Source organism: Carya illinoinensis, chromosome 5 (genome assembly GCF_018687715.1).
Source record: "Carya illinoinensis cultivar Pawnee chromosome 5, C.illinoinensisPawnee_v1, whole genome shotgun sequence".
NCBI lineage: Eukaryota > Viridiplantae > Streptophyta > Magnoliopsida > Fagales > Juglandaceae > Carya > Carya illinoinensis.
In genome coordinates, this window is record NC_056756.1 from 1,141,814 (window position 1) to 1,165,580 (window position 23,767).

General features: G+C 35.6%; 4 protein-coding genes across 6 annotated transcripts; all 4 read left to right on the plus strand.

Annotated features, from left to right (window-relative positions):
- Positions 1-1,526: 1,526 nt before the first annotated feature.
- On the plus strand, positions 1,527-6,467 carry LOC122310747 (KRR1 small subunit processome component homolog). Of its 2 annotated transcripts, none has more exons than XM_043124881.1 (12): positions 1,527-1,820; positions 1,964-2,040; positions 3,516-3,626; positions 3,891-3,959; positions 4,213-4,269; positions 4,452-4,490; positions 4,631-4,735; positions 4,853-4,935; positions 5,047-5,128; positions 5,688-5,834; positions 5,937-6,008; positions 6,095-6,467. In XM_043124881.1, the coding sequence occupies exons 1-12, from the start codon at positions 1,625-1,627 to the stop codon at positions 6,203-6,205; spliced, it is 1,149 nt and encodes a 382-aa protein (XP_042980815.1). In that variant the 5' UTR covers positions 1,527-1,624; the 3' UTR covers positions 6,206-6,467. The 2 variants fall into 2 exon arrangements, with proteins under 2 accessions (XP_042980815.1, XP_042980816.1); XM_043124882.1 differs by having other exon boundaries at positions 5,688-5,831.
- Positions 6,468-7,124: 657 nt separating this feature from the next.
- Positions 7,125-10,174, plus strand: LOC122310745 (probable cysteine protease RD21B). The gene is made up of 5 exons (XM_043124880.1): positions 7,125-7,636; positions 8,483-8,718; positions 8,862-9,002; positions 9,258-9,710; positions 9,802-10,174. The coding sequence occupies exons 1-5, from the start codon at positions 7,171-7,173 to the stop codon at positions 9,898-9,900; spliced, it is 1,395 nt and encodes a 464-aa protein (XP_042980814.1). The 5' UTR covers positions 7,125-7,170; the 3' UTR covers positions 9,901-10,174.
- Positions 10,175-11,617: 1,443 nt separating this feature from the next.
- LOC122310748 (phosphatidylinositol 3,4,5-trisphosphate 3-phosphatase and protein-tyrosine-phosphatase PTEN2A) lies at positions 11,618-17,712 on the plus strand. 2 transcript variants are annotated; one of them, XM_043124883.1, is made up of 13 exons: positions 11,618-11,854; positions 12,965-13,498; positions 13,675-13,776; positions 13,864-13,920; positions 14,718-14,783; positions 15,121-15,297; positions 15,421-15,507; positions 15,619-15,683; positions 15,760-15,836; positions 16,325-16,371; positions 16,507-16,637; positions 16,729-16,798; positions 17,002-17,712. In XM_043124883.1, the coding sequence occupies exons 2-13, from the start codon at positions 13,052-13,054 to the stop codon at positions 17,482-17,484; spliced, it is 1,809 nt and encodes a 602-aa protein (XP_042980817.1). In that variant the 5' UTR covers positions 11,618-11,854; positions 12,965-13,051; the 3' UTR covers positions 17,485-17,712. The 2 variants fall into 2 exon arrangements, with proteins under 2 accessions (XP_042980817.1, XP_042980818.1); XM_043124884.1 differs by having other exon boundaries at positions 12,971-13,498.
- Positions 17,713-19,837: 2,125 nt separating this feature from the next.
- Positions 19,838-22,389, plus strand: LOC122310749 (protein SRC2 homolog). The gene is made up of 7 exons (XM_043124886.1): positions 19,838-20,001; positions 20,143-20,247; positions 20,358-20,484; positions 20,593-20,664; positions 21,577-21,622; positions 21,729-22,047; positions 22,138-22,389. Exons 1-7 carry the CDS (start codon positions 19,959-19,961, stop codon positions 22,173-22,175), a joined length of 750 nt encoding a protein of 249 aa, XP_042980820.1. The 5' UTR covers positions 19,838-19,958; the 3' UTR covers positions 22,176-22,389.
- The last annotated feature ends 1,378 nt before the right edge of the window (positions 22,390-23,767 follow it).

The window sequence follows — 23,767 nt, forward strand, 5'->3', positions numbered from 1 at the left end:
GAACTCCACTTTTTGTCCACACAAGTTTCATCTACAGCACTAATCCAAATATTGGAGAAGCCTCAACAGCTAGCGTTAATGGCAATCCAAGAAGCACTAGCAGACACCTGAAAAAGATTCTCATTCATTCTTTTTCCATGACATTGAAGGAGATTCAAAGCAAGTAGTGCAAGCAATTTCCAAAACAAAGTATGCAACTGAGTGGCCAATGCAATCTATTACAAGAGACATAAAATATCTGTTACACTTCTTCGAGTGATGAAAAGTGCAAAAAATTCATTGATTTGATCAAAATTGATGTGCGTATAATATTGTGTAATGGGTAGCTTCCAATCAGGCTTATAGAAACATACCCCTTGTTTGTATTCCTAAGTGTTTATTAGATTTCTATAATGGCAAAGACCCTTCCACTAGTACTGTATAATTACAACAGTCATGTATATATTTTCATTTGGTTTTACTTTAACGAATGAAGCTTGCTTAGAAAAATAAAAAATAAAAGAACACAAGAGAGTCGATAAAAACTATTATCGACTGTATGAAGGTCTAAATCATTCAGTTAAAATTAATATTGAAGCATTGATCATCTTTACTTCCATTGGTCATGAATTTTATACACAATGCATGCATATTAATTTATGATCCAAAATTAAATAAATTTATGTAATCAATATATAATTGTTTTATTTGAGAAAACTAAATACAAGACAAATGTGGTTAATCAGTTAGCTAGGACGAGCACGTACGTACGTACAACCTCACTTTTTTCTATCTGATCACTATATACGTACATGCTTCAGACGTGTTCTGTTATTAACCGTCCGCAAAAAGGTTGATGTTGATGGTTGATGGCAAGACATAATTTTGTAATCGTAAAGACGGAAATATAAGTATGTAAAGCAGAAATGATTGTTGGAAGCAGCTACATCTCTAATTAAATTATTAAAAAATTTTACTTGTAGTTATTTTTATATATATATTTTATACATTTTATTAATATAATTGATTATAAATTAAATAAAAATATTCCAATGTGAAAGGGATACCAAATGGTGTCCAGTATAATTGTGCCCAGGAACCTTTGGTCCGCCCTTAGTTGGAGAACCGTTCACATTTGAATGGGAGAGAGCCAAGCATTGGAAAGTGAGGGGTGCGCACGCCGCTACCTAGTGGGATGCCACGTCAATGTGCCTCACCTTTATTATATTTCTCACGTCATATATATATATACACACACGTGTATATATGTGTGTGAATGTTTCCCCTCTGATTTCATTTTTTTTATAATTAAATTAAAAAATCTAACCCAATTCTTCTCCGGCCCAATTGAAATTTACTGGTGTGGACGTCCCACCTAATGATGTGGCATACTTCGTGGACTTTTTTTCTTTTTTTAGTCCGTCCGGGCGTCCGAGCACAATGAACCCCAAACAAGTCTATGGCTTGGATGGGCCCGGCCCAGCCCAGCCCAACCCCGTCGTGTCGGTAGCACGCAAGGTGAAATGGTGATTAAAAACCCTCGTGCTTCAAAGCTCTCTCCTCTCGCTCTGCCCAGGGTTTACAACAGCTCGGCTTTGAATCGCCCGATCAGGGTTTCGTCTCGGCTACATATCCGTAGTCAGAGATGGAGCACGAGAACGACGGCGACGTTTCGCGTCCGCCGAAGTCGAAGAAGCACAGGGGGAAGCACGACAAGCCTAAGCCATGGGACGAGGACCCCAACATTGACCACTGGAAGATCGACAAGTTCGACGCCTCCTGGAACGAATCCGGTTTGCTCGAAGTCAGCTCCTTCTCCACTCTCTTCCCTCAATACAGAGGTAATTATAACCCAAAACCATATTCTTAGCTCTATTTTTCTTTCTCTCTTCTTGTTTTTTTCCCCAATAAATTTCCTTTTCGTCTTTTGTCTATTCTAGACGATTTAGGATCCTTTTTCTGAATTTTCTATTTCTTCGTTCAGAGAAGTACTTGCAAGAGGTTTGGCCCAATGTGAAATCGGCTTTGAAAGAGTATGGCATTTCGTGTGAACTTAATCTGGTGAGTGTCCGCAACTATTTTCTTTAAGTCAATGAATCATTGATTTTGGTGAAAATGGCTTATGACTATATTATTATTGCATACTGGAGCTGAGTATACTGGTGTCGGTGGTTAGGACTGGTCACTTAAGGGTTTATGGCAGCAGAAACTTGTTGTTAGACTGAGGAATAATCGGGAAGTGTTCAAAGGGCGGGCGTGGGATGAACGTAGACTTAGGCATTCTGAGTTTGATTCCGCACTAGAAGTTTTCTTGCGAGTGGGATTGTGTATGCGGGGGTTTGTGGGTTAAAAAGGTCCTGACTTGGTGAGATTCCACATCATAAGGAATCAGAAAGAGTGATTCTGATGAGTTATTGGGTCAGTTTTGTTGTAAAACTAGAAAGAAACTGTCAAAGACCGGATATAGCTTCTGCTTTCTAGAGTTTAGTAGGTATTTCCTTTATATACATCCTGGGTACTTGGGCTGTGCTTATTCTTGCTAATAATTTTTTTTATTAATTTTCAAAAAAAAAAAAAGAAAAAGAAAAACCTACCGGATGTATCTGGAGACGTGGACCAAAAAGTGCCTGAGAAAGAGAGTAGAGGAAATAGAGTGGAATCTGGGCGAAAATTTATTTGTTATTTTGGATTGGTCATATTCGCATGAATGTAACGTGGATTTAACAATTTCTTTGTTAGATCATATTGGATTTATGCTGCATTACATGAAACTTTAGCATGATGGTGTCTATGTCATTTCTTTGGTTTCTTAGTTTATAAACCTTGTAGCCTTTATTAGGCTTCTTTATAACTTAGGTACTGTTTGGCCATTGGAATTTTTCATCTCAAACACAAAATTCTCATCTCATCATTACAACTTTACCAAATCCTCATACAAAATATAATAAACAATTCAACTTTTTCTTAACTTTTTTAAATCCCAAAATAATAATAATATTAAAATATAATATTTTAACATTTAATCTTAAAACTCAAAATTCTCATATGAGAATTCTCAGTGGCCAAGCAGAACCTAGTGCCAATTTCTATCTCTGCTAGTAGTTGGAACTCCAAATTTTGAGATTCATTTGACAATTTTGATTTTGATTTTGATTTTTTGATTTTGATTTTTTATAGTTAATAAGAGTTTTATTACCATAAATAGGCATAGCCCAAGTACACAGGAAGTATACAAAAGGAAATAGCTACATGCAGCAGCTAAGAAGCAAGAAAAAAAACTAGAAAAGCTCCAACAATTCATCACTATTTGATACAAAAGCCTTAGCCCAGAGATATGTTTTGAGAAAAAAATCAACAATTTTGATTTTTAAGAACCTATTTCTGTGTTTTGATGCCTTTAAAGATGTTTAGGTGTAATCATTGATTTTTTTTTTTTTTTTTTTTTTAATGACCAAATTTGGTAATCTGTCATTGTTAAATTGTACTTGGAGGACATTACGGTCTTCTGATTCGTTGTATGATTTACTGTTCGTCAGGTAGAGGGTTCCATGACAGTTTCCACGACCAGAAAGACCAGGGACCCGTATATTATCATTAAGGCTAGGGATCTTATTAAGCTTCTGTCAAGAAGTGTTCCTGTACATCAGGTACAATTTTTTACTTCTGCTTTCAATGTTGTTTTCTTTTCTATATTGTATGGACTCTCTGTAATAACAAAGGTGTGAAATAGTTACCCAGATATTGCTTTCTGTTGTTATTATTATTATTATCTCTTTGATGACAAAATATTACTTGAGTATTATTTGTGCTCAAGTCTCTCCATGAAAATTATTTTATTAGTATCTATTGTGAGACAGCTACTTCATTTTGTCTTTGCTAATTCTTTTTCTTACACAACATTTTGGTGGCAGGCAATAAAAATTCTGGATGACGAAATCCAATGTGACATCATCAAGATTGCCAACTTGGTCCGTAATAAGGTATGGGGTGTGGCCATGGAAAAGATCAGTATTTAATGCCAATTTTCAGTTTTGGCTCGTGTGTGATACTAGATTGAGATAGGTTCTCTACTGTTTTGAAGGTCAAGTCATTAGGACTGAGATAAATATTCTCATTTTGGATGTTTGGTTTACGAGCTGCAATTAATTTTGTACTCAGTGTCAAGTCTAATTTTTTCCATTATTGATGTTAAGATAATTTGGCGATTGATATAAGGGCCTTGGTTGTGTGCAGGAGCGATTTGTGAAACGCAGGCAACATCTTGTTGGTCCTAATTCTTCCACTTTAAAGGTGTGTACAATGCCCCCCCCCCCCCCCCCCCCCCCCAAAACCCAAAAAAAAAAAAAAAAAAAAAAAAAGAAGGGAAAAAAGAAAGAAAATGGAATAGCTGGCTGGCTTGATGCGGTATGCTTTCAGATGTTTTTTTTAATTCTTTTCCAGTGGCTTATAACTATGATATTGTTGAGGTGCAGGCACTTGAAATACTGACAGGCTGCTATATTCTCGTTCAGGTGATTGTTACTATTCTGTGTTATTTTGGAGGTCAAATTGCCATTTTTTGTTTATTTATTTATTTTTGTTCCTCCCTCTTCTTGGGCAATGTAGAGAATCATGAAATGAATTCCTTCTCTTTTTTATTATAAATGCATAGGGCAATACAGTTGCTGCTATGGGTTCATTTAAAGGTTTGAAGCAAGTCAGGAGGATTGTGGAAGACTGCATACTAAATAAAATGCATCCTGTATACCATATCAAGGTGAACAGATTACTCCTCTGGTTCGATTGAAATTGTTGTTTTCTCTTAAGGACCTTCAAATTAGTTATGGTATACTTGGGGATCTGTAAACATTCTCGGTCTCCCTTTTCTGAGTAGGTTCTTATGATGAAGAAAGAACTTGAAAAGGATCCAGCGCTTGCACAAGAAAACTGGGATAGGTTTCTTCCAAAATTCAAAAAGTAAAACATCTACTACTTCTTTTTTGTTGTATATGGATATAATCGATATCTTTCAATCTCCTGTTATGCAGATTTATTCTATTTTACATTACTTCTACGATTTTGACCCAGGAAAAATGTTAAACAAAAGAAGGTTAAGACTAAAGAAAAGAAACCGTATACACCTTTCCCTCCTCCACAACAGCCTAGCAAGGTGAGGAACTGCTTCTAGTCTCTACATATTTAAGATTCCTGCAAGAGATTCGATGCTTTAATGTATTTATTAGGCTACTTGTTTCTTTGATTTTATTAATAAATATCAAGGTCTAAAAGCTTCATGTGTCATATCTCTTCCACACATGAAAAGGATACAAATTTCAGTGGTTTTATATGGTTTTTTGTTTCTCTTATCTTTTATTTTTATTTATTAATGGCATTCCCTCTCTCATTTCTCTGATACTTCAGTTCATGGGGAAATTTTTTGGAATGATTAATCTGTTTCAATGTCAAGTTTTTCTTTTTCTTTTTGCTTTGCTTGATGGTCGGTTTGTCAGTTGAAACAAAGATTTTCTTGCTAGTTTAGTTGGATACAGTGTGGTATTTTCTGGAGTACGGTTCTTTTCAGTGGGTTCCTTGAATATATTTGTAGAGTACTTTGTGTAATTGGAGTCCGTGCCCTTCTCATCTTGTGTCTCTTTTAACTAATCTGTTTGTTGTCTCGTTAAAAGGAATAATATTAATACATGGGATGCAATATTCTATGGTAATTTCAGATTGATGAACAATTGGCGAGTGGAGAATTCTTCATGTCACAGAAAAAGAAATCTGCAAAGAAGTGGCGAGATAAGCAGGAGCAGCAGACACAGAAAACAGCAGAAAACAAAAGAAAAAGAGAAGCTGCATTTGTTCCCCCAAAGGTGGTATATTCTGAAGCTAATTGTTGACATCTTGATTCATGCTGTTTTATGTGATGTTATTTTTTACATTAATGATTTTTATCAATTTTGGTATGGCAATCTCAGGAGCCGAGAGACCGGGAGGCAAAGTCTGAGGATAATAATAAAGATGTGGCAGCCATGGCCATGTCTCTAAAGGTAATAGAAGATCATGAGATTTGGGTTGTCTGTCTTCATGAGATCTTACCATTATAATTCAAGTCCTTACATCGACTTCTCTACAGAAAAAGGCCGCGGAGTTTGGGAAGCAAAAATTGAGTGAGAATATCAATGCTGAAGCTTATATTGCAGCAACTGGAGAAACTTCGAGAAAGAAATCCAAGCGCTCAGCGTGAGGATCAATGCTGATGCTTATACGGCAGCTGCCTCGGTCTCATAATGGATCAAGTATGACGTGTTTAGTGAATGAAAGAAGTTGCATGGATGATCCGGCCAAGCTTGTACGAGTCGGAGTCTTAAAATTTTGCCGTGCATGAGAAGAAAGCTAATTTTTTGAGTAAAGAAAATGAAAAAAAAAAACGGCATTTACAATTTTGATATATATTCTCTCTTTTAGCTAACCCATACTGGATATAAAGTTTCTAGATTTTTGGTTCTTGTTGGGATCTATTGCTGTAGTTTTCTTTTGTTTGTCAGAAGATTTGGGCCGGAAGCAGGCAATCGGGTCGAGAATACCCCCACCGACTCATTGGGCTTCATCTTTTCAAACCATCAAGACATTACAATGTATTTCTATTTTCAAAACAAAAAATATTTTCTAAAATTTCTTCAAAAAACTAAAAAACCCTATCAAATATTATAAAATAAATAAATTTTAACAATTTATGACTGAAAAAGTAATATTTTGGAAAGATATCTTTATTATGAACTGGATCTCCCAAATATAAATGAGTGGTCTAGAAGATCACACCGGTAACTGTTTTGCCAATTTTCTTTTCTTTTCATCCTAATTATCGTGATGGTCATTTCAAGTACCATTTTTTCCGCCGAAGCTGGCTTTCTTTTTAACCAAATAAACAAAGAAAACCCAGCTCTTCCTAGTTGGCAAAATCCCATTTGCCAATCCACCACTAACATTCCCAAAATCTAGGTGGGCCAACCTGACAGGCAAACTCCTACAATTACTACGAAGTTTTCGGTTCCCCCAGGCCCCACCCCCCTCCTCTCTCTCTCTTCTCTCTCTCTCTCTCTCTCTCCCCCCCCCCCCCCCTTCCTGCTAGCTTGTCCTATATATATTCGAATCGTCTTCATTCCCCTCGGGAACTATTTGTTTTTTTTTTTTTTATATAAAAAAAAGGGCATGGCGAAGTCTTCATTTTCGGCTCTGATTTCTTGTTTGGTCCTCGTCGTTGCTCTTGCGACGGCCATGGACATGTCAATCATCGACTACGATCTAAAACAGGGCCTTAGGACTGAGAGCGATATGCGGGCCATGTACGAGGCCTGGCTGGTCAAACATGCCAAGGCCTATAATGCCTTGGGAGAGAAGGAGGCGCGGTTCGAGATTTTTAAGGATAACCTGAGGTTCATCGACGGGCACAACAAGATGGAGAACCGGACGTATAAGGTTGGATTGAATCGGTTTGCAGACCTGACCAACGAGGAGTACCGGTCCATTTATTTGGGCGGCAGGATGGAGCGTAAGAACAGGCTTTCTCGGACCCATAGTGACCGGTACGCGTACCAGGCCGGCGAGGAATTGCCCGAGTCCGTGGATTGGAGGGAGAAAGGGGCTGTTGTGGAGGTTAAGGATCAAGGCCAATGCGGTGAGTTTTTGGGGTTTTCATTTTTATTTTTATTTTTATTTTCATTTTTGGTTCTTGTTTGATTTGCTTTTGAAAGTTTTGTTTTATGTCGATGGATATAATTATAATGATTTCTCTATTATTAATCGACTAAAATATTTGAATTAATTTTTAATTAGTCAATCAAACATAATGCTTCAAATTTCGTTATATCTATTTATATATATAAATTAAAAATTAAAAAAAATTGAAAAAATAAAAATTTCCATGGTCGAGGTACCATGGGATTATAATGAACGTTGTCGTTGTCGTGAGCTGACCAATTTCTGATACGGTTGAGTTTGACACTGAAAGATATTTTTCCGGAAAAATGCTTGGAAATTCTGTTACTTATTATTGTTTATTGTCAATCTCGGAAGAGACTTTTTATGCGTTTAGATCCATTTTTTGTATTTTGTCAACGTGGCTTGAAGAATTTTTCTGAAGAAACTATCTATTTTCTTAGAAATAAAACATTTTTATTGAAAGAAACTAAAGTTTGTGAAAAATTATCTTTACGTTCAGTTTATATTTTGTGGTCAACTGGATGCACTTTTATTGCCTAATTTGATGCTTACATGATGATATTTTTTAGATGATACAAAAAATTCAAATTGACGTGAGATTCGTAGTAAACAATAGACTCTGATTGGTGGTGGAGGGAGAGTAATGCCATGATATTAAGTAAACATCACATGTCAACCGCTATAAAATATGTGAACTTGCACATGGGGCGTAAGTTTGAGTAGATTGGCAAATGATGTTGTCCGGTCAAATATTAAGAATACCATAAAATTTTGTTGACGACCCGTGCATTGACTGATGAAGGGAGTTGCTGGGCATTCTCGACCATTGGTGCGGTTGAAGGGATAAATAAAATTGTGACAGGTGACCTTATCTCCTTGTCGGAGCAAGAATTGGTGGACTGTGATAATGCGTATAACCAAGGATGCAATGGAGGCCTCATGGACTATGCCTTCCAATTTATCATTAACAATGGTGGCATTGATACTGAAGAAGACTACCAATACCGTGCTCGTGATGGTGCTTGTGATCCCAATCGGGTTCGTGTCAATGCATGCTGTTTTTCTATTATATTATGTAGGAATAAGATTTCGTTGACTGGAAGAGCATGAGGTTGTGCGATTCAAGCCAGAACATTCGGTGTTATATCCTACTTTATTCTTTCATCTATTTATCCTTTCAGAAAAATGCCCGGGTTGTGACCATTGATGGGTATGAAGATGTTCCCCAAAATGATGAGAACTCCTTGAAGAAGGCTGTGGCAAATCAACCAGTTAGCGTTGCCATTGAAGCCGGTGGCAGAGCTTTCCAACTCTATGAGTCGGTAATGGCTGTATCTCATTGGCGTTTTAACTCCCTAGATGTATCATTCTAATTTCAATTGCATGCGGTTCTGTGTCAGCTGAATAGTGATAATTTTGTTGGTATTCCTCTAGCTTAATTCTTTGATTTGATGGCATGAATCACTTGAGTTTGCCACTCAAAAGGATTGAGTTCTAGACAAGTCCTGGAGACAACAAAAATTTTCATGCACGTCGCATTAATCTTATTCTGTTCCAAATTTTGTTTGTCCATTTAGGGTGTCTTCACCGGGCTTTGTGGGACACAATTAGATCATGGTGTGGTTGCTGTTGGATATGGTACAGAAAATGGCATTGATTACTGGCTAGTCAGGAACTCTTGGGGTCCCAGGTGGGGGGAGGATGGGTACATCAAGATGGAGCGTAATGTAGCTAGCACCACTACTGGAAAGTGCGGGATTGCTGTCGAGGCCTCCTATCCCATTAAAAAGGGTCAGAATCCTCCTAACCCTGGTCCCTCTCCCCCATCTCCTGCTAGTCCAGAAACCGTCTGTGATGATTACTACTCATGCCCCACGGGAAGCACCTGCTGCTGTATATACGAGTACGGTAAATTCTGCTTTGGATGGGGATGCTGTCCCTTGGAGTCTGCAACCTGCTGCAATGACCATTCCAGCTGCTGCCCTCAGGATTATCCCATCTGCGATCTTGATGCTGGAACTTGCCGAATGGTAATTATTTTGTTTGATTGTTAAAGATACTAGCACCTCCTTTTGGTTTTCCCGGTTTGTTGGGGTTTGCTTATATGATGTTATGAAACAGAGCAACGGCAATCCATTGGGAATTAAAGCGTTCAAGCGAGCTCCTGCTAAAAGCACTCGGCCTCAGTATATTGCTGGCTGGAAGATAAGCAGCAATTGAGAAGCCTTGAGATCAGACTGGGTCTGGAAGGACTGAGGAAACCCACATGATGAAGAAGCAAGACGCGTTTGACGACCCACTCATTGCTAGGGGAGGTTGCTTGGAAGAATTGCTTTGTTCTCACTAAACTACCAGTTCGTGTAGACTTCAATTAAAATGGGGATGTAAAATTTCAATTTCCGTGATTATTGTAAATACCTTTTATTATTTGCCCCAACAAAAACAAATTAATAGCTTTCTATCAAAACCTATTAGTTCAGTTTGGATACCAAAACAATCTCAATCTATCTCATCTCATTAGTACAATTTTTACAAACTTTTACATAAAAATACAATAAAAATACAATAAACAATTCAGTTTTTTCAAATTTTAAAATAATAATAATATTAAAAAATAATATTTTAATAAAATTTTATTCAACTTTTAATTTTTATCTAAAATCATCTTATTTTATATCACTATTTAAATCCCATGTAAGTTGTACATACCCTTAACATTGGTTTCAATAGTTTGTTCAAGTTCTGTGATATGCTCTTTCTTTCTTGCTTTTTTATTTTTTTTCTAGGTGTAAACAATTTCTAAAAGTTATAAGATTAGGAGGATTTTTCTTTGAATTACTCGAAGTGTATTTATGGAAAACTTCTTATCAAGGGTACTTGCTTCTTAGGACTAGTTAGAACTTTGTTTTTGGACACCCAGTGCCAATAGAGAAAATAATTACTTTTCATATTCCATAGTAGAGCATGAGTTAAAGCTCGGATGTGCAAGGTCTAATCTGTTGTTGGTTGGGGTGAAGCTACCACAAGTGAAAACTCAGCTTTGAGGGAAAAATTACTTGGGGTAGTTTGTATGTTTGCGGATAAAAGTGGCAGATCTTTCCAACCCCCTTCTAAGTCCTGTGTCCAAATTAAGCTTTGAGCTTTTCCGAGGAATCCGTATTGTGTGCTGGTTTAAATTTTAATATTGGTGTTTATCCTCGGAGTTCTGCATGTAAACACACACGAGGAAAAAGATTCAAGCGAAAAGAAGCAGGTTTGCTGTTTGATTTTGTAGCCATGGGGTTTTGGGATTGTCTTGCAACCTTCTAGAGTGGACTCCACAACTTCATCCTTCTTTAGCCATGTACTGTTGCTGATACCTTGTGGGGTATTACTGACTAGCAAATAGGCATAGTACCGTTCCTGCCATAGATTTAAGTGATGGCCAATCCTGCCATTCCCGCTTCATTTCTCTCTGTGAGAAAGGGTTGGCTAATAATAGCTACTCTCTTCTTGCAGGTAAGATGTTCGGAACTAATTCCCTGCTAAAAAAACAATACCGTGCTTAAAAAAAAAAAAAAAAAAAAAAAACCGTGTAGAGATTTTATAAAATTAAATCAATGATTTGATATGTTATGTTATATTGTAAAGTATTTATAAAATTAAATTGATGGTTTGATATGAGATGTTATATTGTAAAGTATTTATAAAATTAAATCGATGATTTGATTTGATATGTTAAATTGTAAAGTTATTTTTATTATAAAGAAAATTTGACATATCATATCAAGTTACATCAATTTATAAATTTATTTTTATAAAATATTTTTATTATTACAATATTTTTTTAAAAATAAAAAATAAAATAGACAGTTTGAAAAAATAAAATAAAATAAAATAAATAAAATAGGTGTTTTCAATTATTAAAATCAGAAAATGAAACTTCGAAAAATCCATTCCTCATCCAATAGCCCTCGCGATTCACCATGGAAAACCTCATAAACCACCGTTAGATTACAAACAAAAAACATCGACAATCAGCACCCCTCTGATGCGTTGACCAACCGAGGCCCTGTCTGAGCTGACTTCCATTACCATCACCTTCAAAACCGCCCGATTACAAACCATCGCCCTCTCTCTCTCTCTCTACCCTAACTAGCTTTCGAATCTCCACGGGACCGACCTTTCAGTCTCGGTAAGATAATTATACTTCTCCTGATCAAAGTTTCGTGGCCATGGATCTGTAAATGCTCGATTATATGCGCGGGCTTGTTTAATCGAAATGAGTGATCATTTGATTTTTGGTTTCCTTTTGTAGGTTTTGTATACAATCTTGTTGCTTTATTTTGCAATAATTTAAATTCTTATGACTTTTGGCGTGGTTTCGCCGATTGAAGATATTTTTTGAACTTCTAATTGTAAATAATTTGTAGCTAGCTGTAGTTTACGCGAGATTGGCTATTTCACGGAGTTTAATTAAATGGTAACATTGTCTGTGTGTGGATTATAAACGCTCTACTATCCGAATCGAAAGTAGCTTTGATTTTTGCTATGATAAAAGACGATTTTTTGTTTTTTTTTGGTGGCAAACTACAACTCTTCTATGCGTTTTTAGCTAATAATCTGGTATGAGATGCTTTAAAATGGTCATGAGGGAGCAGCCAAGTGCCAAAATAGCTTCGGTAATAATGGTTATACTGTCTATCATTATTGCTGCCATGGAGAGCATTGTTTTTTTTTTTTTTTTTTTTCATTTCTTGCTTTTGAAGAACTATCTGGTAATTAAAGAAAAGCCTGCTGTGGAGAGCATTGTTTTTTTATTGGAAGAATGATCTTTTTTGAGGCTCTGGGTGTGTGTGTCTTGCCACTACCTATTCAGTTTGGCAGCCAATTTTTACTATTTTTGCGTAGAAGGTAGGTAGTTTTCTGATAGTCTCAGAAGTAACAATTTGAGGTCATATTGCTACCTTGGTAACTTGTGGCTTGCAGTTGCCGACGAGGAACTACTTGTTAAAGCAAAAAAAGAAAAAAGTTTCTGATGGGGAACTAAAACACAGTTATCCATTTATTTCTTTTCCATTTGGTGGGAATTCATACTGATGTGCAATTCTTTCTTCTCTCTCTCTCTCTCTCTCACTCATTAAAATGAAGAGATAAAGAGGTACAAACCAACAAAAGATTGTTCAAGTTCAAAAGATTTGGACTTCATGGGGAAAACATCGTTTCTTTTTATTTACAAAAGTAGAGAAATTAAGAATTATTATTTATGATGCTTCTAAATTATTTATTTATTGTTATTCTTTAGTTGCAGGTTTAATTTCAATAGGGACACCTTTTATGTTGCGACCTTGAACTTCTATCCTTAGTCAGTCAAAACCTCTGCGGTTGTGGAATGGATTCAGAATCTGCTGATTCATCAACTTCACCTCCTCTTAAAGCTCCTAATGTGCCACCTCCAGCTCCCATAAAAACTGCAGCTGCTGCTCTTTCTGGACTGGATAATTCTCCCCATGATGTACCATCTAAATTATCTTCTTCTTCAATATCTTCATGGGCCAAAAGTCTGAAAATTCCACAGCCATTGGCAGCCACACAAGATGACTCTCCAACTGGAAATGCTGGAAAATCAACTTTTGCACGTTTTACAAGCGGAATAGCATTACGGTTGTCTCCAAAAGCTCGTTCATCAGAGGATACTTCTGATGGAACTTCAATGACCACACAACCTGGTTTTATTGGAACTATAACGAAAGGGCTAGTAGATTCTTCGAAGAATGCAGTGAAGGCTGTACAGGTTAAGGCCCGACATGTTGTCTCTCAAAACAAACGAAGATATCAGGTGGGTTTCTTGCCTTATCAACTTGTTTCCTTACCTATCTAGATAACCTATTTGGGATGAATTGTAAATGTACATTTGTTTTTTGGCTATATTTGTATGCTCATTTTTGTAACTTTATTTGATTGATATGCATATTTCCATGTAATATAACCTTGACTGGTGTAACTCGTCTTCAGGAAGGAGGATTTGATCTGGATATGTCTTATATCACAGAAAATATAATTGCTATGGGGTTCCCTGCCGGTGATATGAGCTCTGGGTTTTTTGGTTATGTTGAGGTAACCAACTCATCCACACCGCAGAGTTTTCCTCAGCTTGTTCAATTATGTGTGAGTTTTTCATTCTATCTTCATATGTGATGCCAGGGGTTATACCGAAACCACATGGAAGAAGTAATCAAATTCTTTGAAACTCATCACAAGGTAATTACAATTGATTGATTATTGACCCTTATAATATCTTGGCATGCTTCTTTGTAGAGAAGAAACAGAATACTCTTGAATGCCTTGTTGTTAGGGTAGATTCTATTTCACAAGTTTTTCTACCCAATATTGTGGCATCATTACCTGTTAGATTTGTTTGATAAGTACATTACCCGTTAGATTTTTCTTGTAAACTTAGTCAATAATATTAATATGCAATTCTTTCCCTGGCATTGAAATATCCAAGTTTCTCTCTTGGAAGAGTTCATCCTATGTTTCATTTCCTAGCGGCTAGGCTATTTTTTTTTTTCTCATAATAGTTAATTGTGGTGCAATATCTACTACGGATGTTCATGGGAAATGGAAAGCAAATTTATTTTCTATGAAATTGAGATTTCTTTTGTTCTATCAAGATTATTCTGACACACTAAATATTTAACTGGTATTTTGTTTTGATGTTTATCAAGATTGATACAGCCGCTAATTGATTTTAATCTATTCTATCAAATTAGAGTGGAGAAGATCTGATTTGGGTAATGTTTTTATAAATCGGAATTGGTTATGACCTTATTTGGTTCAAGTGTAAAAAATGTGTATACTTATCAGAAAAAAGGGTAAACACTCTGTAAGCCTACCTTTTAGTTAGTTAGTTTGTCCAGTGGAAATGGAATGCAGGTTCAGGCATTGTTGTTATCATTGTGATTGCAACAAATAAAATGGTATTTTGGTGCTCTGAAATTTTGTCCTTGTCTTACCATTTGTATGGGTATAAACTGTTTTCCTTGCTCAATATGCAGGGCAATTATAAAGTGTACAACCTTTGTTCTGAGAGGCTGTATGATGCGTCCTTATTTGAAGGAAAGGTGTGCCATGATTTGTTACTTAATTTATTGGGTGGAAAATATATGGTTTGAGTCCTTGCATCATTTAAATCAGATTCCATAGCTGTAGTGGAACATTTTCACGTTTAAATGTAGCTTGGAAGGTATTGCATGTAGCTCTCAAGTGACTCAGATTATTAATAAATCATAGTTCCCATTTGACATGACAAAATGATTTAGACTTCCCTCTAGGTATAATCCTACATGGTGAAACAGACAAAAATGGTCAACGAGGCATCACAAGGGCATTATATGAAAAAATGTTTCAATTACAAATGTTTATATTTTATAATATATCAATCCTCAAGTCTTTCTCCAGGTGGCTTGTTTCCCGTTTGATGACCATAATTGCCCCCCAATTCAACTGATAATATCCTTTTGCCAAAGTGCGTACTCGTGGTTGAAGGAGGATATTGAGAATGTTGTGGTTGTGCATTGCAAGGCCGGAATGGCAAGAACAGGGTTGATGATTTCCAGTCTTCTTCTATTCTTGAAGGCGAGAATTCATTGTGTTTTTAAATTATGTGACAATGAGTTTGGTGTTTGATACACTTTTTCTTCTATTTATTTATTTAAAAAAATAACTCTTTTATTCATTGTACTTTTCATCTTTTTGCAGTTCTTCCCAACCGCTGAGGAGTCAATTGACTACTACAATCAGAAAAGATGTGTCGATGGAAAAGGGCTTGTTCTCCCGAGTCAAATTGTTAGTCTTTCATTTTTATCTGATAATTTGTTAGCTCTTTCTATGTTATCTATTCTGAGTTTCTATGTTTTACTTTATAGCCATATTTTTTTGTTCCTTCTATTTTTTCAGAGGTATGTCAAATATTTCGAACGTACTCTAAGATACTTCAATGGGGAAACCCCTCCTGGGCGTAGGTATACTTCTCACCATGTATTTCTCTTGTAGCATCAACAGACTTTTGCAAGGGCTTTGACATCACATCTGGTGCAGGTGCATGCTTAGGGGATTTCGAATTCACAGGTGCCCTTATTGGATCAGGCCCTCCATTACTGTCTCTGATCATAGAGGTTGGTTGTGAATTCCAGTTTTATTTGAAGATTTTCCTCCCTTCCTGTTGCTATCTGATCATACTGTATTGATAAAGCTCATTTGTCATACTTCCGTTAGTTTTTCCTTCTGATATTAATCAGTGATTGGGCATCATATATATTCCATTAGTTTTTCCCTCTGATATTCATCAGTGATTGGGCATATATATATATATATATATCATCTTAACTGTTCTTTGTAACAGACTAACAGTCACGATTGAAGAAGGGGTTCTTCTTAGTCATGCATTGGTATGGCCACATGCTGGTATGGCTAATGAGGACTTGAATGACAGGTTTAAGGATAAATGCTGTAATTGGCACTCTGACGCATTTTAGTTATCTTTGAAGAACTGCACAGCTTCAAAACTTGCATAGAATTCATCATGCTTTCCTCAATTATTTTTCTATATTTTCTTATATTGCATTCTGATGGCTTTGCTTTGATATGTTTTGCTAATGAATAGGTGTTCTCTTCTCCACAAAAAAGCATCCACGAACCAAGGATCTTTTGGTAGGTTTGATTGTCTGGTAGCAAATCAGTTAGGAATCTGAAGAATAGTTCTTGGTGACATATCTTTTGTACATTTGGGGCTTTGGAGTGTTGCATCAATTTTGGATTTCATGCATCTATATTATTCTTATGCAGCCGGAAGATTTTTGGTTTAGTGCACCCAAGAAGGGGGTAATGGTCTTTGCATTGCCAGGGGAGCCTGGCCTAACAGAGTTGGCTGGGGACTTCAAAGTCCATTTTCATGATCGCCAAGGAGATTTCTGCTTGTGTGTAATTCATCCTCATCATAATAAATCACTCTCTTTTTGGCTATTTATATGAGAAACTGACATTTGTTACTTGTTATTTAATTTTCAGTTGGTTAAACACAACGATGACGGAAAATAGAAAAGTTCTAAACACCAACGATCTTGATGGATTTGACAAGGTGAAGATCAAGCATTTACCATGTGATGATCTGCACATACTGTCATACAGCACTAACATTCCTGCACTTAAATATTTTTCTTTACAAGGTGTCGTTCCATTAATTCTGAATCAGTTGGATCCCGTTATTAGTGTTACTGCTTTACTAGCTTTTTTTGTGATTAGCGTCTGACAATATTAATTTTTCTTCTTTACACACTGCAGAGGAAACTTCCTTCCCCTGGATTTCAGGTTGAAGTTGTGCTGGTAGATTATAACGGCAGTGCCCCTACAACACCAAACACTGAAACTACTGTCAAGAAAACAGACGAAAGCTCAGGCACTGTAAGTGCATCGGTTGATGAAGGTGCACCAATACCCAGCCAAAAGAAAGACCCAAAAAGTCAAGAAAAAGATGACGTTTTTTCAGATGGTGAGGCAGAGGAAACTGGGTCCTCAAAGAGCAGAAAAGCAGAAGCTGCTTCTGCAGCAGGAGGAACTGCCACTGGTACCACCTCTAGTTCTGAAACGAAGACAACTTCTGATCAAATAGCAAGTGTGACTCGTGAAACCGAACATATATCTCTGGGAAACACTACTGTCTCTGGCCTTGAGGTACCCAACAACACAGAGAGTGAATTCAAGGCAATGGCGGCTGATGCTTCGGTTTTTACATTTGGAGATGAAGAGGACTACGAAAGTGAGTAAATCGATGGTAGCTTGGCTTGGATTTTCAGATAGTCTGTACATAAAATGGCTTACTGGATGTAAATACTCAAATTGCTTATTGCTGGGTCATGTTCAATCCATTTGTTTCCTTGGTAATGCAATGACTGTTTCTGGTTTATTGGGTTGTTGAAACAAAACAAAACAAAAAACTAGCTGGACGTGAGAATAATTCTTATACTTTGGGCTCAAAATGCGAAATTTGTTTCATTACTTTCCCATGAAGGGGAAAAAATGTAAAATTAGTTGTTAAAGTGGCATATTTGTTTTATTCTGTTTTACTTATTATTAGTTTTGAGTAATTCTACGTATAATCATAAAGATGTTTATATAAAGTGCATAAATATTACATAATCGTTTTGAAAAAGAGTGAAGTTTTTTTTTTTTTAAATGTATGTATTATTCATTTTTTTCAAAATCACAGTGCAGTTACACAATTTATAATTATAAATATATTTTCTTCCTATCTATTCTCTTCTACATAAATGGTTAATACGTTTATCATTTCTAGGAAACTGCATCAATGAATGCTTCCGCTTTAGGTTGGTAGTTGAGCTTTAAAATCAGTACCTCGTGCGCCCATTGAAAATCACAGCCCTCACGTCTCCTGCCTTCAAAACCGCATGCCGAGTCATGGCGAAATTTCTGAGAAGCTTACTGTATAAATAATAATAATAATAATAGATGGGAAGCTATCCAAAATCTATAATATTGGCTTTTAGGCTCAATCATCAAAAATTTGTTTTAAGCCCTATTTTAATAATAAAAATATTTCATCTCATCTCATCTAATAATATAATAAATAATTCAATTTTTTTAAATTTTTAAATAATAATAATAATATTAAAAAATTATTTTTTAACAATAATTTTTTTAACTTTTAAATAAATTTATCTCATATCAACTCATTATCTAAATTGCACCTTATAATTCTATTGGCAATCAAAAAGTAGTTTGATAGGGAAATACCTGATTTATTAAGAGTATTATTAAAAACTATTTACGAACCGTTGCATTAGATTGTATACTGTATCACTTCGTATCAATTTATAAGTTTTTACCCTCTTTATAAATCTAACACTCCTCATTTGCTATTCAATTTGTTATATACATTTTAATCAAATTTCTCCTGACTAAATAAATAAATTAAAACGCTCCAAAATGCATCCCTGGATATACCCTTCTCTCTATTTTTTTTTTCCTTTCTTTTTTTACATGCTTAATGATTTAAAACCACAAGTCAACTGAAAAATGATTCCACGACTTGGGGCATTTTTTGAATAAAACAGACTAATAAAAGAATAATCTTGTGGGCGTATTTCAAAACAAGAATAAACCAAAGTTTTGTTTTGTTTTGTTTTTTCCCTGTTAGAATAATTTCTGTCTGGTTGAGGACCAAATACTAAGGGATATTACCTGTGGATTCCCTCAAGTTTCGCAAACATTGGAGGGAAAGTGTCGCATAAACAATCCTTTAAGACTTAAAAAAGTAAATAAAAAAGTTGAGCATCAAATGGAATCCGAAAAGGTTGCAATAAAGAATCATGTTGGACTGTAAAACCTTTCAAATGCCAAAAATCTGCTACATCTAAAGCTATGTCAATCTCTTTCATTGATATTCTATTTTTCTCTACATCAATGAGCAAGAAACTAAATAAATAAATATATGTTTTTATACAAACAACTTTTTAATTTATTAAATAAAATTGTTGATATTTATCCAAGTAATGCTGCTTATTACATCTCTGTATAATCTATTACATAACATTATCGATTTAATACATATCAAATATACGTCATTATTTAAGTTTAAAATTTTAAAATTTATATGCTTAATATAATGTAACACATCAATAACATTTTAAAATAATTTGTTACCATCTTCTTTATAAACTATACATTTTCCTTCGTGCGATGGACTTAAGTAGGGCCTAATTCAGGATGCGTAAGTTGCCAAATTGTTACAAGTTATCAAGACGAGCTTTGCTACTTATTTTTTCTATTTATTACACTTATTTTTGTTTTTCTTTAATTTTTTTAAATTTATTATTCTTAAATTAATTGAGTTCTTTTACTTATTATTAGTATACCACATATTTGATAAGAGAAAAAAATAAAAAAGTATTTATAATATATAAAGATGAATAGATGATTAATATATATATTTTTTAAATAAGCTTCAAATAAGCAAACCACATATAAAATTTTTATTAAAAAATAATATATATATTTTTTAGATTTTTATTAGATAAAATTTAATTTTTATAAAAACGCGTACAAGAGTTATATATTTAGACTTGTACATGTCATTTTCCTCGTTCTTTCTCGCGTCATCTTTCTACACACGCTGGCAACTCACGCGGTCAGAATTTCGAGTCCGACCTGCGCTCTGTATAAATTAAAGGGGCGACATTTTGAAGATCAAAATCCAAAGTCAATCGCAACCTTGCTCGTCCATGTCGATTACTGGTATTCAAGGACAGCTTCTTGAGGCTACCGGTAATAATTTCCATGGCCTTTCACTGTTCTCTCTGTCTCTCTCTTTCTTTATTCCTTTAAACTGTTGATAAAAAGGGAAAGAAAAAACGCAACCCCATCTCCGTGTCCCTCTTCTTTAATTTGGTCTTTGATTTTGTGCAGTTGTTGGGTGCAACAAATTGAAGGACACCGAGTGGATCTCGAGGCAGGACCCGTACGTGTGTGTTGAATATGGTAGCACCAAGTTCCGCACCAGAACCTGCACTGGTTTGTACCCCATTTCTCTTTCAGATCTCAAATCAAGCATATTCTCTACGTGTTTTTTTAAGACTGCTATAGTATCTAGTCTCATCGACGTTGTTTCTATTGGTAAACAGATGGTGGAAAAAATCCAACCTTCCAGGAGAAGTTCGTGTTTACGTTAATCGAAGGTCTTCGGGAGTTGAACATTGTCGTTTGGAACAGTAATACCCTTACTTACGACGACTTCATCGGCAGCGGAAAGTAATTAGCTTTCTTTATTTTTGTTTTGTTAATTATCTCCTGTGCTGTTTCGATCGTATGGATTAATTTTATTTGGGTCGGTTTGATTTTTCGTTTTGTCGTGGATAGGGTTCAATTGCAGAAGGTTATTTCTCAGGGTTTCGACGACACCGCCTGGCCACTTCAGACTAAAACTGGCAGGTAAATAAAAAAATCAAAATTAACACCTTTTATCCTTATGGTAGTGTTTTTCATATTCAAGTGGTTGGAAGTTTTAGGTTTGCTCAAATTAAGCCTGTATGGATATATATAGATATACATACATATGTCATCTGATTAGGAGATATACAAACAACTTCCCGTAGTCTAAGTAAACAAATTTATGTCGATACAATTGAATGATTTTGTTTTATTTGTTATCCTTGGCACCTAATCTTAACATTTCCACATAAATGTTTGTAATTCCTTTGGTGAGTTATCCAGCAATTCAACCCCTAGGGGTTGGGTCAGGTGGTAGAGGCCTTGGGTTTGGCGGTATGCTCACCCCAGGTCTAAGGTTCAATCTCCTTAGATGCAAACAATTTCTAGGGGCCAACAAACTAGGGGATTTTTCTCTTGAATTATCCGAGGTGCACTTGCAGTAAAACTCATTGCTGAGGGCCTGTGCACTCCTGGGATTAGTCGGAACGCTGATCCTGGACATCCGGTGCCAATAAATAAAAAAGGTTATCCAGCAAGTCAATTCTTAGCCGTATTGAGCAGATGCTGATTCTTTTCTAATTCTTTTATGAAGAAATTCTTTCTTAATAGTGATAGAGGAATTTTGAAATAGGAGGGGAGAGGGGACTAGAAAATGTTCAGAGGACCTTTTTTCTTTCCCGTCTAGGATGTTAGACGCATTCTTCTTTTCCCATGTTGACTTATGGGGGGAGTAGAGTTGTACCGTGAGACTTGGGATGGAGAGAAGCAGAATAATGATAGGGATAATTTTAATCCTAAGAGTTCTCACAATACGCCTTTTTTTTTTAACAAATTTGTTCTCAATCAGGGTGGCAAATAATTTTTCATGGACCAAAATTCATGATTGTTAATGTACAATTTTTCCCATTGCAGATATGCAGGAGAAGTGCGGCTGATATTGCATTATTCTAATGCCATTGTAAGTTACACAGTACTCTGGGTGGTTATTTAATTGCAGAGTCTTGCAGTAATTCGTTATGGTTACTTTTCTATGCTGGCTGAATAATTGTATTGCGGTACTGCAGAAACCTGGAACAAGCTTTGCTCCATCAGCACCACCATATGTAACACCATCTATTCCTCAGGCCCCTTTATACTCTACAGCCCCACCAGCACATGCTGCTCCTTACCCGATGCCAGCACCTGCTGCTCCTTGCGCACCTCAAGGTTACCCAGCTCCATCTCCTTACTCTTCATACCCACCAAATTCAGCTGGTTATCCACCATCACCATACTCATCTCCACCGCCAGCTGCCTATCCTCCACCACCATACCCACCAACTTCAGGTTATCCTCCTCCTCCATACCCGCCACCTCCACAATCCTCTTCCTATTATCCTCCAGGTATTTTTGCCATTAAGTGCATCTTCCTGCTGCTTATATGAGTTATATTTAAATCCTCAACTTGACTAATATCTGTGCGTTTCCAATCAGGTCCTTATCCTGGAATGTATCCTCCACCTCCATACTAGTTCTGAGAGGTAAGCTCAAGTTATACGCAGCTTCTGCAATGAAAGAAGTAACTTGTAAAATTCAATGTTAGGTCGTTGTGTATACAATTGGAGGTTAGTATTTAGTAGCTGTCAGGTCCAAGGATGTTAAAGGTTTATAACAAATTTGTATTGGTTTTCCTTTTTCGAATTGTTGATAGACTATTCTGTTAAAAAATTATTTGATTCTCTCTTTCGCCTCCGCCCTTTTCCCCTTTCCCCGCATAAGCCTTTTGGTGGGGCACACCATCATAGAGCTTACAGTCATTCACCTTTTGGCGCTAATATGACCTGCCCTCCTGTGGTAAGGATGGAATGTGATGCTGCTGAACTTTTTTTTGTAAGCATTGCTGGACTTATGAAGAAATCCTATTAGAAATTCTAGTCAAATGTGTAGTTTGGATAGTGAGATGAGATGTGATAATTTTATATGAAAGTTGAATAAAATATTGTTAGAATGTTATTTTTTAATATTATTATTGTTTTGAGATTTAAAAAAGTTGTAATAATGAGATGAAACTGTTTATGTATCCAAACTAAGCCTAAGGTTCTAGAAAATAATGGAAATATATATATATATATATATAAGAAGTACAGTCCCCAAAAGTTAACCAAGTGCCACTTGCATCTCGGGGGACGAACTGCAATTTCCAACTATGTGGCTGTTAAGATTTTATATGATCAAAATAGTTTTGCTACGTACAAGTATAGTCGCGCATTAATCTGTGTACCAATACTGACTTATTCATACTTAAAATTTAAATTAACACTGTTTTTAATAAAATTTATTTTTTTATCAATCACATCATATTAGTGCACATATTAGTGCACAATTGTGCTTGCAACTATATTTCTCCTTTTATACAGCTCAGAGAGCAATAGATGTTTGTATGAAATGGTTACTTCGTAGTTATCAATAACATGAAATTGTCTTAATTCTAGCTGAAAAGATTCTTTAGTTATTTAAAAAATGAAACTCGTGTGAGCATGGGCTGCCATGATACTCACCCTTTGTAAGACATCTTTTCCATTTGTGTACAACTCAAAACGAATTCAAAGAATCATCACTTGCAATGAATGCTAGCTCAACTGTCATACATATAGCCAATTAGTCCAGGTAATCATCTCCTGTTTTCAATTTCTAAACAGATTAACACCATTTCTTGTGTATAGCAAACCTAAACTGCCCATTACCATAGATCAAAAATTTTATTTCCGGAAGACAGTTCTTGCAATAATGATGTGTGTACAAGCTGGTTCACCTGTGTCCTTTAAAAATTTTAAAAATTGGATGGTGAGGGCCGCTGTAAGCTGATTTTTTTTTTTAATTATTTTTAAATATTTTTTTAACATTTTTTAATTATTAAAAAAATATATAATTTCAATGATAATCACTTCATTAATTATTAAGTAAAAATAAATAAATTAAAATACACGAACAATAAGTTTGGGGGGCTTCACTAATATTTAAAAAAAAAAATAGTAACTACTGTTTTCTTGTGTGAAAGATTGCCATTCTCTTTTGTGAGTTCTACTTTAATTTTCTTGTCTATTTTCGATGGTTAAAAAGGAAG